Source organism: Daktulosphaira vitifoliae, unplaced genomic scaffold (genome assembly GCF_025091365.1).
Source record: "Daktulosphaira vitifoliae isolate Bord-2020 unplaced genomic scaffold, ASM2509136v1 Scaffold_2, whole genome shotgun sequence".
Classification (NCBI taxonomy): Eukaryota; Metazoa; Arthropoda; class Insecta; order Hemiptera; family Phylloxeridae; genus Daktulosphaira; species Daktulosphaira vitifoliae.
The window spans coordinates 30,320,401-30,335,777 of NW_026099573.1; the positions used below are offsets into that span (position 1 = coordinate 30,320,401).

General features: G+C 27.4%; 1 protein-coding gene across 1 annotated transcript; it reads right to left on the bottom strand.

Annotated features, from left to right (window-relative positions):
• Positions 1-9,647: 9,647 nt before the first annotated feature.
• On the bottom strand, positions 9,648-10,471 carry LOC126897294 (uncharacterized). Its single transcript, XM_050670809.1, has one exon. The coding sequence runs from the start codon at positions 10,419-10,421 to the stop codon at positions 9,879-9,881; it is 543 nt and encodes a 180-aa protein (XP_050526766.1). The 5' UTR covers positions 10,422-10,471; the 3' UTR covers positions 9,648-9,878.
• Positions 10,472-15,377: the final 4,906 nt, after the last annotated feature.

The following is a 15,377-nucleotide window of genomic DNA, read 5'->3' on the forward strand; positions in this document are numbered from 1 at the left end:
AATTGGGTATTAACAATAGAATTTTAGACTTAAATGGCGAAGACTTAAATAAAAATGGCTTTTTTACATTAACTATTAAGGATAACCTTGGTAATTTATTATTTGGGATTGATTTGGGTTATTTTAAAAAAAATGGTCACCTACTTAAATTAGAAGAGGCACATAAAATAATATGTGATAAAAACATGGTCTACCTCATATATCTGAAGTTGACGTAGCCATGACTAGGTGTCTCTTCAATTTTGCAATAGTTTTTATTTTGTGTATTATTTATTTATCCGTTTTTAAGTGTATCAATATTTTATATCTTTTTATTTTGATTGATTATATCTTTATTAACTACATTTTGCGTTATTATTGAACTACTAAAAATATAAGTTAGAACAAAAAGATTGTTCAATATATAAATACAACAATATTAATAGTGTTTATTAATAGCAGTAATATTTAATCTTGTGATGATATCAAGTTGATAACAAAAAAAAATTTTTTTTTTCATATTTTGTATCTTCTTAATTTTTTTGTGATTTTTACCTTATCTCAATTTTTTTTTATTTTACAAGTATGGTACTAAGACTAATTATAATAATGAATAATAATTATTAAGTAATAATAATAATAATAATATTAAGAAATTTTATGATGTTATCAACTGGATATTGGGAAAAACAAAAGAAAATTTTTGTTCAAAAATTCTTTTTTTTTTGCAATTGTATATTAAGTATATGAGAAATAAATGATAGTGGTAATTATGATGCATTCTAGTATGAATAAATGGTATAAAGAGAGAAAAAATAATAAAAGTAACAATTGATGGAGAAATAATTTTTATGAGATAAATATTTGATTCCTGTGAACAGGGGAGAATCTGTTATATTCATCTACTGCTCTAATTGCACAAAAATAATTTCTATTGGTATTGTAGATTGTGATACGACAAGACATAGTGATGGAACGAAAAGGTATGAAAAAACTTTGACTAGTAATATGATTTTGAATTAAGTTTTCTGTCCACAAAACTATTTCAAAATGTTTAGCTCTAGCCATATTATAATTGATATTAATGGACCAAAATAATGTAATGAGATTTCTAGTATTTGTTAAAGTAAGAAAAGGTCGTCGTAATGGTTCTTTGAATTCTTGTTTTATTTTCGGTCTAATTGGAAAAAAATTGTTCGCCAAACGCCATTCCCTGTGGATGGTAAAAATGATTTGAACTGTTCATAATCTTAATTTTCGTTACTGTTTCGCAACAATTTCCTAGATGTAATTTTTTTATTAGAATTAATAGTTGTATAAATAAATTTCGTGATGGCCCAAAAAAAAAAAAAAATGTTACTGAAGTGTTAATATAAAGGTAAATTAAGCCTAGCATTTCATTAGTATAATTTTTAAACAAAGAAAGAAAAAAAAATTATTTAATTTGAAATATTAAATTTTGTTGCTCGTTTTTGTTTTCTGTATTTTATTCTTTCTTCTCTGGTTGGTTTAGGAAATAGATAGACAGATTGACCATAACGCCACACGTAGAATTTGGTATTGTCGTAAATTGTATTTGGATCATATTGAGTGTGTATTGGTTTAAGCAAATTCGCATATCTATAGTTGTGCAGTGGTATTTGCATGATGTCGTCAAACATTATTCTATATTTTGTTGATTGAGATCTGGATAGGGAAGAAAACGAAAGTTTATTTGAGTGTTTGGTGGATTAGGTGTTTTTGCTTAGACATTGTATAAATCAACAACATTATTATATTGTTGTTGATGATTTTGGTGCATAAAGTTATGTGTAATATTATTAAAGAGTCCACCAAGGAGTCTAATGCTCCAGCCAAATGTATTGTATAGCAATTGTATATTCATGCAAGCATTTATAATCAAGATGATGATTTTAATCATAAAAATAATACCCAATACACCAGACATCACTGAACTAAAGTATGTGAATCATCCCCACATTTTGTGTAATTTATCTTCTACCATATCGCTTATGACAGTTGGGTCTATTAGTCTGTGTAAATTGAGTTGATTTGATACTTCATATCCTAAAGTTTGACGCACTATATTATTTTGTATTGCTGTAACTTCTTGAGCAAACATTAAATGTTTTTGTAATGCTTGCATTACATCTTGGTAAATGCCCACAGAGGTAAGATATTCTAGAGATTTGTATTTCCATGTGAATTTTGTTTCTGGATGTAGTGTTTGTGGTGTTTTTATTTCAGTCAAGTGTTGATTTAGTCTAAGTCATTCTCCTTCAATGAGGTATGTCGAAGAAAATCTGATATTACATGTTATTGCAGTTCCATACCTTTGTAGTATATGAGATTTTGGTGACATGAAATATGATTGATTTTGGTATAGTATAGGCAATTCATTGAAACAAGTATCCTTTTTAGTTATTTTGACCAGAACTGGTTTGCACTTCATTAAATATATAATTTCTCCATTAGAGACCGCCACACAACCGTTTGTCTCACACATGGCATATGCGAATTCTGTCAAACTAAGTGGCCAAAGATAATGTTTGCAAAAGTAATTTACGTTCTAATAGACACTGTTTTGTTATTATGTCTATATATAATTCATTTAACGACTGAGCAACTCGATATTTAAGCCAAACAAATTTTGTGTTGACATATGATATCAGTTCTGTATTCTGTGGAGATATTGGTTTTAGTGAAAAATCATCCATGCGATTAGCTAAAGTAATAATGTATAATTATGGGTGTTCTGTTTGTACTACTGGTGTGCCACAAGCAAAAACATTTTTTACATATTTTAGTGCAAATGCTATTCCTTCTGTTTCGACTAAAAAAGTTTTTGTTTCTTCAGTGGGATTTTGAAAAGTTTTAGAAGAGATAACTGCAGCTGGACCATCATAGAGGCCATCGTATTCTATGTCGCGATCGTGTGATTTTGTGTTCCATATTATTTCACCTTTGGATGAGTAAAAACCATATGCTGCTAATAATGGGAAACGAATACCATTTGGTAATATCATAGAATTGTCCCTATAATTTGCTGTTGCATAACCATCAGTAAGCGTTATTGATATGTGCCTCTGTTGCTAATTAAGTTGGTAATTCCCTTTGTGATCAATGGAACCTGCGATTGTGTAAGATGCTTTAGTTGTGTGATTGACTCGTAAGTTTTGTATGATTCCTCCTTGTGGAAGTTGGTAAATTAGTTTCTTATGAATTTCTTCACATCTAGCAGTACCTATTTCTGAGACTTCTGAATAATAGTTATCAGGTAATGCTTGTAAATCTCCAAATGTTGAACATTTGAAGATGAGATAGTCTATGGCTATGAGGCAGGTTTTATAATAAATGCTGTGAGTTTCATTTTTTTGTATTAATTTTATCCGATCTATTTTCATTGTTTTCGTTGGTAGAGGTTTTTCACATTGTGCTACCGAAAGACTATTAAATGACGTTATGTTCAAATGGTCTGCCGAACAGTCGTATGCAATGATTGAATGAGCTTCAATGAACACAGTTGAGAGTATGATTGATAGTAGCAGATTCATGTTTACCTTTATGTTATATAATATGAAATTAAAAATGTATATAATTTTAAATTAGATATAATTTTTTTTTTTTTTTTTAATAAACAATTTATTCCAAACATATCTATAGAAAAATTGTAGTTTATAATAATCTATTGTTTCCTTATAATATGGCGTATAGAGATAATTATTAAGTATCAGAAATAATATTACATTAATTGTGATATACTTGGTTTGCTACAATATGAATATATTGATAGTAGAGATGGAGAGAAAAAAAAATGTGTGTATGTATTATTTTTTTTATAATATAAGTATATTAAAAAAAAAATTCTTTAAAAATTATTGAATATTGATTATAAATCATATTGAGAAATTAGAAAATAATAATAATTTTCAAAAGGATATCATTCAACCTTGACTATTATTGCTATGCTATATTATTAAGCATATTGAAAATTACATGATAGATTTTTAATGTAATGTCCCTTCTTCTTTTTTTTTTTTATTTGTATGTGATGTAAATAAAATAGAATAATAAAATAATAGAATAAATTCAATGTAAATAAATCAAAAGTAATAATGTAATAAAGTATTTATGACATAAAATAGTTACTCTAAAAGTTAAGTAATTAATATTAGATTTGAATAAAATAATTTTATGTTAAGTATAATTTTGTATATAAGAGTAAAAGTAATATATAAAAATTAAATCTAAAGATTCAAAGGAATATATAATATTAGGAAGGAAGTGGTATATTGCTACATAAAGATTTCAATTACCTCATCACTACATTATAATGAGAGAATTCCAATCCTCCTCAGAAATCGAAGCATCCCCATATGTAAAATAATCAAAACTTCTAAAAAGGAAAAAAGATCTTTGCATAATCTAAGCACTCTGCAAAAGTGATGCAGAATTCAAATGATATGAATTCATAAGATATAGTTTTTTCGATTGTAATAATGTCATATTTAATTATGACATTTTTATAATCTAGTGTCCTATCATAACTCTACGTTTCATTTTCATTTAAAGAATCTGAACTATTTAAATATGTGAATGCCTATGGGTCATTAGAAACAGATCCTTTTTTTTCGGTCATTAGGTTATATTTACTTAAAATAGACAAATCTGTAAAATTTATGTTAGCTTTTTTTATGAGTATCAAGAAAATTATGTGATTCCAATAATTTTTTGTTGTGATTGGGTATTTTTATTTTTGATTAGGTTTTTTAGTCAAACTTCTACTAATTAGTCCCCCTTCCCAACATGTATGTCCATCATCTCATGGTATATTGGGTCTAAATTTAGCACTATACCACCTCCTCATGTCATACCACCAACTTCACATCGCACCCAGCATAGTTAGCTATTTCCCTAGCCAGAAACGATATCGGTCTCGATTTAAAATAATTGATTACATCCTGAGTCCATTGATAATTATATTTTGAGAGGTGATAATTATGTACCAGTCTTTCGATGATTTTCGTTAAAGAAACATTTGGGGCATAATTGTTTTACGTCACACACTCTTTGAACCTTCCTCCAGAAAGTGTTTTTTACGAAATAAATCCCATGACAAGATGGGTCCATACTATAATAACACAGAACAGAATTATAAAATGACTTTCCTTGATATATGTGTATTAATGATGTAATTTTATTACTTTAAGAGAAATTGTGGTGGTTACAACTCTATAATATTTGTTTATATAAGTTATTGTAAGTAAGAGAAAAGAAATTTTTTTTTTTGGTTATTTTAAATGTAAAAATGTTATATTATTAACAAGGTAGTATATTGAAAATGTGGAGAATTTTCATTTAATTAACATTGTTGTATGAGCGATATATATATATATATATATATTTTTGATTGTATGTTATTTCTTATGATTAAAAATATGATGTATCTTTGTTTGATATTTGAAATTAAGTTTTAAGATAAGAAATAATGTTATTATGTATATAGTGTTTATTCAAATATGTATTATTGTGTTGTGTATATAATGTGAAAGAAGAGAAAAAAAATTATGATATTAATTAGGTCGTTCCCCCTTTTTTTTTTTTTGTTATAAAGAAAAATGCTAAGTTAGATTTTGCCTAAAGAAAATATTATGAATTAAACGAGACTTTTTCTTTTTTTTTGATAAAATAGATCATGAGCAAACCAGATATTTATAATGTAAAAATAAAAAAAATGAATATCCATGTTGTTTAATATGGTAATAAGTATTTTTTTTATTTTTTTTTTAATTAGTTATTAGAACTATGAGATATTGTTTGAGAAAATAAGAGGGAGAAAAAGGAAAAGAAGTTGAAGAAAAATTAAACATGATATATTTCTGATTGTTCTTTATAGTATTTTTTTAATATGTGAGAGTAGCTGACATAACACCGTGCCCCACCGTGACAAGGTCGTTTGCTAATTGTGTATTGCTGTTTATGCGTTTTGTTTAGTCGCGACGATCACCCTGATTATAATAATCAATCTGACTTATGATTTTCGGTAGCATATATACATATATTGTAGATAAATATACACATATTCTATACTATATTGTTCGATATACACTTATATATTGGCTATTTAAATAAACAGCTGCCGTCACTAATTGTGTCGGTTATTTTATTCATTTTGTTACTTTCTTGTGTATGTGTGTCTATCACCGTATTATTTGTGTATGCTTTATAGCATTTCCCCCCTTTTTTTTTGTTTTATTGTCTGTGGTGTTGTGTCAGATGATATTTAGTAGATTATTTGATTTATTGTTATATGTTTAAAGAGGCTGTGATTTGACATTCAAATTATTAGGTTAGTATTGTGTTTACATTCACAAGCGTAGCCGCGCTGTTTTGTCTTAAATTATTTGTATAACATAATTGATGATTATGTCGTCGTATAAATCTGTAAATAGTGATAGACGGATTAGACTTATTTATCTACCTGTGGTACCTAACCATTTAAATGTTCGTGATGAATCGTATGGAGAAAATTACCTGGTCAGCCAGTTTTGAAAGTAAATATCTATGATAGGAAGTTTATTTTAATTTGGAAACTTAGATTTTTTTTTTTTTGAAAAGTGTTATATTTTATTCAAAATTTCTTAGAAAGTAAAGTTTTCGACGTTTTACATGCACTGTGTCATCACTTTCTTATTATTTAGTACTAATTCAATTATATAATTTAGGTCATTGACTTTCTTTATTATTTTAAATGGTCCTCGATATTTTGGTGCTAATTTGGGCGATTTTCCTGGTTGAGCAAATGGAAATTTTACTAATACTAAGTCCCCTGGGTCGAATGTTAATATGATATGTTTTTTGTCATAATTGTTTTTTTGTTTTTCCTGTACTTCTTTTATTATATTTGGAATTGTTTCTCTAACTTTCTTTAGATATTCTAATGATTGTAATATATCATACGGTATGTTTGTGGGCAATGTTTTATTATCTACTGGAAATGCCGGTTCGAATCCATGCATCAAGTAAAAAGGACTGTAACCCGTGCTAGATTGTGGGGTTGCATTGTATGACATTGTTATGTACGGAGAAAGTAGGACCATCGAGATTGTTTANTATGTACGGAAGAAAGTAAGACCATCGAGATTGTTTATCGTCTTCTATATAATTTCTTATTGACGAGCAAATGACCCCGTTAATCTTTTCTACTAATCCCTGGGTTTGAGGTGAGTATGCTGTTGACCAGTCTTGTATTATTCCAAGGTTGTCACATATTTTTTTTACTAATTCATTCTTAAAGTGTGAACCCCTGTCGCTAGAAAAGTGTTCGAAACATCCCCATTGTAAAACTATTTGAATTATAAATTTTACTGTTGATTCTGCTGTAGCAGATTGTATGGCTTTTGTAAAAATGTATTTTGTGTTGTTACATGTCGCTACTAAAATATATTTTTTGTTATTACTAGATGGCAAAGGCCCTAAATAATCGAAAGTAACCCTAGAAAGGGATTTACCTGTTAATGGGATTGAATGTAATCTACCTACTGGCTTCCCACTTAATTTTTTATTCATTTGACAATTTGGACAAGATTTGATAAAATTCGGAACATCCTTGTTGAGATTTGGTCAATAATATTTTAATTGTATTTTATGAATAGTGCGAGAGATACTGCTATGCCCTCCTCTAATAAGTGATTCATGATAATGTTTAAAAATATTTGGTATTATTTTTTGTGGTAGTACCAAAATTGATTCAATTGTTTTATTTGGTGTGTATTTTTTTAAATATAATATCTCGTCTTTGAAAATAAATTGTCTTGACTTTCTATTAATATTTATTGGGACCTCCTTGTCATTTAAAGCATTTATTATCCCTTTGTAAAATTCATCTTCTGATTATAATGATTTGATTTTAGTGAAATTTATAGTTTGAATATCTGTGACCGAATTTACTATTATGTTGTTTACAGGATTTCGTGATAACGCGTCAGCGATTCTATTTTCCTTGCCCTTTTTGTAAATTATATCAAAGTCAAAATCTAATAATTTTAAAGTTAATCTGGTAATCTTTGCTGGTGGTATTTTAACATTTTTATAATATTGTATCAAAATGTTGTCGCAAAAAAAAACAAAAAAGTGACGACCAAAAAGAAATTCTCTAAAATATTGTACGCCAAAATATTGTCCTAACAATTCTAATGTTGTTGAAGAATATGTTAATTCATTGGATAATAGTTTTCTACTTGCATATCCTATAGGGAATAATGCGTTATTGTGTTCTTGTTCTAAGTAGGCTCCTAAACCATTAATTGAAGCATCTGTTGTTAAAAATGTTTTATTAGAATCATCAAAATGTTTGAGTAATGGTTGTGTGCAAAGGCGTAAAGCATTTGAGTAAATGTATTTGAATAAAAGTATTCAAATACTTTCATTGGTATTGAATAGTATTTTTAAATACATTTAATAAAAAGTATCTGAGTAGTATTTTAAATACAATTATTTAGTATTTAATACTGTTTAATATTCAGTACTCTTAATATACTTTTCTAATTTGCTAACCGTAACACAGCAATCAAATTAAACTCAGTCAAAATGNTTTTTTTTCTAATTTGCTAACCGTAACACAGCAAGCAAATTAAACTCAGTCAAAATGAAAATTGAGAATAATTCTCTGTTATTTTATATGTTACATTATAGTATAACATAATTATTGTGCTTATCTAAATGCTATTATGTATACATCTATTTTTAATACATCAGTTGAACCTACAATAGCCTATTGCAGGTTCAAATGATTTACTCTATTGTCAATAAGACATACTTTACAGGTTTTTACACATGTACTAATATTTATTTTTTTCACTGATTAGTCTACAATAATTAATTTTATTTACCTCTAACAAAAAATATCGAAAATAATAAATGAGTTCTCTTAATTTAAGAGTACTCAATATTTGACTCAAATTACCCTCTTGGTAATTATTTAGGTGGAACCTTTTGCTCTTAGTTAAAATAAAAACATTATTATTATTTTTTAATTGTATTCTTAGAATTTGAAATACTTTTGTAAAGTAATTGAGTATTACTCAAATACTTTTGTATGAAAAGTATTCAAATAGTATTTTAAATACATTTTTTTTTAAATATTTGAGTATTATTTAAAATACTTTTTAAAAGTATTTCTTACAACTATGGTTGTGTGGTTAAAATTTGTTTTAATATGTTAAATGCTTTATTATGCATAGTAGACCATTCGATTTTTTTTATTATAATTAATAATTCTAGTGATTATAATTCTAGTAACAACTATAAGTTGTTTGGTTGTAAACCCACAGGGGCGAATTTAAAATAGCACCATTTTCACAAAAGTCAATTTTTTCAATTTAACTTTTGAAAATGTTTGGAAATACCACATCCTTTAAACATATGTAAAATTAAAGCTTATTTTACGTACTAGAAGTTAAAAAATTTAAGTTATTAAAACTAAGTTAAATCTATCCCGACGATTCTTTTTTTGTGCATAAAGCTGCCAAAAGTTTTTGATTATTTACGCGACCATGGGGGATTCAAACTTTTTTACAAGTCAATTTTTTCAACTTAAATTTTAAAAATTTTTCAGAAATACTGCGTCTTTTAAATAAATGTATAAATTACAGCTTATGCTGCGCACTATGAATTAAAAATATTAATTTGTACCGGCGACTTATTTTCTAGGTGTAAATGGCCGTCGAAATTGAACAAATATATTAAATATTTATTAATAAATTTAATATTATTAAATATTTATTCATATTACAATATGATGGTTATTCGAAAAAAATCTCCAGAAAAAAGGCTAAAAGGAAGTCGTTAAACACCTTTAACGAACAATTGTTAGATACTCATGGATTAAATTTTATTTCTTATTCAATTGTGCTAAAAGCAGCACCATAACATAAAATTCCGTTTTGTGGCACTGGCTGTTGATTAAAAAAATCATGTGGTACGTGTGTAGTTCTATCTGATCGTTCAAACTTTTTTATTTCATATACTCTCCTTTTACGACATTCAGTTTGAACTTTTTTATACAGTCGCTTATCGATAACGTCCCTCAGTGGTTTTAAAGGTTTTTTTGGGGGTACTCTTGTAAATGGTGGTATTAATAAACCGTTTTGTAAAAGCATGTTAAGGCAAGTTAAGTACATGTAACGCTCAGATAGTTCATCTTCATCGATAATCATATTTTCCAATGTATTTATCCACAAAGTGACTTTTTTTCGTTCTTCTGGAGTGTAATAATGCATCAAAACTTTGGCTAACTGGCGATCATACATAAAATGCTGTTCCGGTTTAATACACCCATTGGGTAAACAATTTGGTGGATTATAATGCATTATGTCTTTTGTCACTTGGTCATCAGTAACACTACCAAAATTTGTTGGTCTTTTTTCTAGAGATGAATTCATGGCAATTTTAACTTTGATTATATTTAGTTTGATATTTATAAATTAAATTGAATTTTATATAAAAATTATTTATTCTTCGTCATAAAATATTTAATTTAACCATAACAACAAGACAGATATTAAAACAATTATACCAACATAAATGTATTATTCTGTGGAAAATGTAAAAAATGTAAAAATCAAGCATGTGAAGTTTGTACAGTATAGTGTATAAATCAATTATTCCAGTATTAACTCAATAAAGTAATAAGGAGTAGAATGAATATAGAAGACACAATATGTATGTTTTTCAGCGAACAAAAAGAAGCTTAAAGCCGTTTATTAAAAGTAATAATGTTGATTTACATACAGCGTAATTAAAGAAAGATAATTTATTTGAAAAAATAAAATATTTCGTAAATAAACGGACCACATTGTTTAATTGGTTGATTGGTGTAGACGGTGATGCGTTGAGCAAAAATGTACTTACGGTACGGTATCACGATGGCAACTTCGACGTATATTTGCGACGGATCGTCGTCGACCGTGCAGCACTTGTTGGACTTTGTACCGTGACGAAGTGCATGTGGTGTTGGTCAGTCAAATTACCATATAGACGTAGTAAGGAAACGTATGGTGGTGTGGATCGTGGAGCCGCGTGTATCACGAAGCGACGCGGGACTGTGTCACAATAATCAAACTATACTAATATCGTCGGTCTGGCCAACTCTGCTATCCTGCAATTGCCAGTAGCTCTTAAATATTTATCAAGTTTGGAGTCGTAAGGTTATTGTCAATTATACCATAATTTAATTCGTGACAGATATATATAAAATGTTGTTTAAAAATATAAATATATTTACTTATCGGGCCATCTCGATGATCTAAAAACTGTGATGAGTTACTGTTATTATAAATTTGAAATATACAACTAAAATCAAAATTATAACGATTATAAAAGTTATTACATTCCAGAAAAACAAAAAAAAGTCACTTTGTGGTTAAATACATTGGAAAATATAACTATTGATGAGGATGAACTGATTGAGCGTTCTATGTATTTTATTTGCTTTATCATGTTTTTAAAAAAATTTTATTAAATTAAATGAGTAATATTTATTTTCAAACACAATACAAATATAATTTTCCGTAACACTATTTACAATATAAAGGTTCTTAAAGCTAAAAGAAGACAACGTGTAATTTTACCAAGTAATAAATCAATTAAATGCTACACGTAAAGGGAAATGTTCTTTTTGGAATTTATACTACAAAAGAAATAAATTTAGGAAGTATATTACAATCAAACATTTTGGATGAATAAATATCAAAGAAATTTATAATATAAATCAGTTAATAATATATATTGTCAAAAAAATAAGTATATAGTCACTAATATTTTACACTCATAGATGTTACATGGAGTATTTACTAACGGAAATTGTAGATCCTCAGTTCCTTAAGAGGTAGCTCAGGTCAGATATAAAAAAAACCCCAAAAAAATAAAACGGCGCCCGTGTGGACTGCATCCAAGTGCAGCTCGTGACGTAATACCCCTGGTTGACGACGTCATATCATTGACCTAAGGGGTAAGCCGTTATGACGTCATACCTGAACCTACTACAGTTTGCTCATTACATTACAGCCTTATGACATCACGCTAACGTAACTCTATGCTATGATAAGGTGAGCCCAATGACGTGCCCTATCACGCCGTGATTGTGCCGTCGGCAATGACGCTGTCATGTACGACCCTATACCCTACGACTACAACGTCGGGCGGTGCTTCATCGATCAGCGCAAAGGCTCCCTAACTCTATCGTCATGGATACCACTATCGACAAGTCGATGTCGGGTTGATCAAAAAAAAAAAAAAAGTTCATTTTCCAGAGTACCTACGCGCAAACGGTTAAACTTGTGTAGAGTACGCGTCGAGTCCGCGCGTTTGATGTGTCACAACCCTATATACCGGCGTGCCAATTCACCCCGACGCTGTCGTTTAAGTTTAAGTCGATGTTTCGTAAATGATGAATACATAATTTTGACGTCATCGGGTTGCAACTCGATTTGTACGGGCGAATACTTCATTTCTATTATAAACTATTAGGATCCGCCGTCCAGCTATATTATTTGATAGTGTTCAACGGTTTGTATAAACGGAATGTAACATGAACTTATTAAATTAAAATTATTAAAAATTAAATATAAACATATAGTTTTAGTATAAATGTATATGCTATTATTGTAATAAGTAAAGGATGTAGTCAGGTGATTATGGAAAACAATATCTAGTAAACTAGAAAAGTTATTAACTTAGTAGGTAACATTGACGGTTAACTCAAATACAGAAATGTGTCGTAATATACTCAGCACTATCATAATATGAAATAACAGTGGGCTGCTCTGTTTGTGTCCAAAGCAATGGTCGTTCATTTAAGATTATAAATAATTTTATTTATAAATTATATATACTCATAAGCTTAGAATAACATGATTGATTTTCTTTAAGATATTCATTACTTGTCAATAAAATAATAAGCTATATACATAGCTTATATATAAAAACAAATTAAAGGGATTTTCTCCTACCGATTATCACGTTTATACATGTAAAAAAAAAAATCAAGTTTTGCTATATAACTGGAGAAACAGCATATATACGTTTAATAATTCGTTTTCATGTGTTCTACTAGTTTCTCTATGTTCATCATTTTTATTTTTTAATATAGAAGATCGAAAATCATTAAAAACGTAAGTAATATATATTTTTTTTTTCAAAGTAAAATAACTTTGACAATAATATTTTTTTAATTTTCAGTAAAATTATTTCAGTATATTCCCTGAGTTACATTTCAAATTGGGGAGAAATAAATCAAAAATCGAGTTAAAGTATGCTATATTTTACATATTTATATATTTTTTCCGAAGTAATGTTTGTAAAAATAATTTTTAATTTTTAGGAAAATATTATCACTGTTTTCAATTACAAATTATGGAAAATAAATTTTTCACCTCGGTGTTAATTGTATTTTTTGTTTGAGAATAAAAATCATAGTAAGTTATTACATTTTTTGTTACTAAACTCTACTATTCGGTTCGAAGTGTACATATTTCTTTTTATTAATTTTAATCGTAAAACTTTTATACATTACATCTTCTATTGAGCATAAATGTTGTTGAAGATATCGTAAAGTACTTGAATGCGCAAAATGTTTCTCAATTTAATATATTGGCAGACATTTTGTAAGAATCAAGAAATTTTACGGTGTCTGAGCAATGGATTAAATATGAAGATGCATTAAAAAAACTCGTGACGCTAGATATGATAAGAAATTACTGTAAAATTTATAAATCTGAAATACGTTCAGTTGTATACAATTTATTGTTTGGGCAAAAAAATTATTTTAAGTTTAATTTTTACTCTATATTTTCACATAATGTAAACAATGAAATTATGTATTTGATATGTACAACTGATGAATGCATACGTGATATGGCGTATAACCAAGATAGTTTTACGATAAAATATATCATAGATCAAATATCCATTAATCAGAATAGTATGTATTATTTAATTTTTAATTTTCCATCACAGTTCAAATATCATTATTGTGATGATAAATTATTTAACCCTTTAGCAGGCGCGTGTCTATTTTTAACGTTCATAGTCGCGTGGGGGTCTATCAGACCCCATTTTTAAGAAAGTATATACTATGTATAAAAGAGTTCATTTTTTTTTAATTCAAAGACATTGTTTGTTACCATATTATATATAAATATGAATAAAAATTCAATAATAAAAATTAAAAAATAAATAAATTACAAAATTATGTGCATTACTAACAATATTATATATATATATATATATATATTTTTTAAGAACGTTTATAATGGCAAAATCGGAAATGCTTATACATTTGATTTTCAATAAATTTTATTCATGTTTTTATTTAAATTTTTATGATTAGTATATTATATAAAGCATTTTTAAACAGTCTTAAATAAATAATAATAATAATAATATTGACTGTTGAATAATTTAATTATTTAAATAAAAAATAATCATATTCTATAAACAAATTTATTGTATGTTTATATATATACATATTTATAATTATTACACATCTGTAGTTAAAAGTTAACTATTTAAAATGTATTGATTCGAAGAGAATCAATCTAAAAAGAGAAATTACATTTAACGTAATTAAAATTTCAATTTTCAAACAATCTTTATTAATTTTTTAAATAATTTATCACTTATGGTGTCATATTGGAAGCTATAGCATTTTTTCCATATGAAATAATACCCAACACAATATTGAAATGTTACTATTCAATTAAAAAAATAAAATAAAAAAAAACTTTAAATGAATATTACACATTGAACTGAATAGTTGAATAGTGGTGTATGGTTTGTGAAATAAATATATATTTTTGTTATATACATTAAATGTATAACAAATTTTGTTATATACTAAGATTTACTAATCTTCTTTGTCAATATGTCGAGTTCACATGAAAATGTTTGCGGTTGCGGTCGATCGTTTATCGATAATGACGAATTAAGATTGCTTTATAAATTGAATCTGGGTCATCGACAAACGTTTATTGCTAAATAAAATATAAATTTTCGTATTTTTAAATAATACTACATGTATTATATGCAAATTTTACAAAGAGTTTGTTTATTTCACGCAATGTCGTAGATAGCAAATTTAATTTGTACTAGTTAGAAAAAAAAAATCGCAATTCGGAAGAAAACGTCCATAATAAAGCTGATGTGGTCTGATTTTTTGGTAGATATCAACGCGTGTAAATATTTCATCTCTCTTAGATTCTATGCATACAAGGCGAACTGTCCACGGAGCCAAGGGGACAAACACCCATTTGGATTTATGTTTCAATTCTTAAATGTGGTCAGTTTAAGTAATAACAGATTCGTGAAATATGATTACACATTATCAAACAATATTTTGT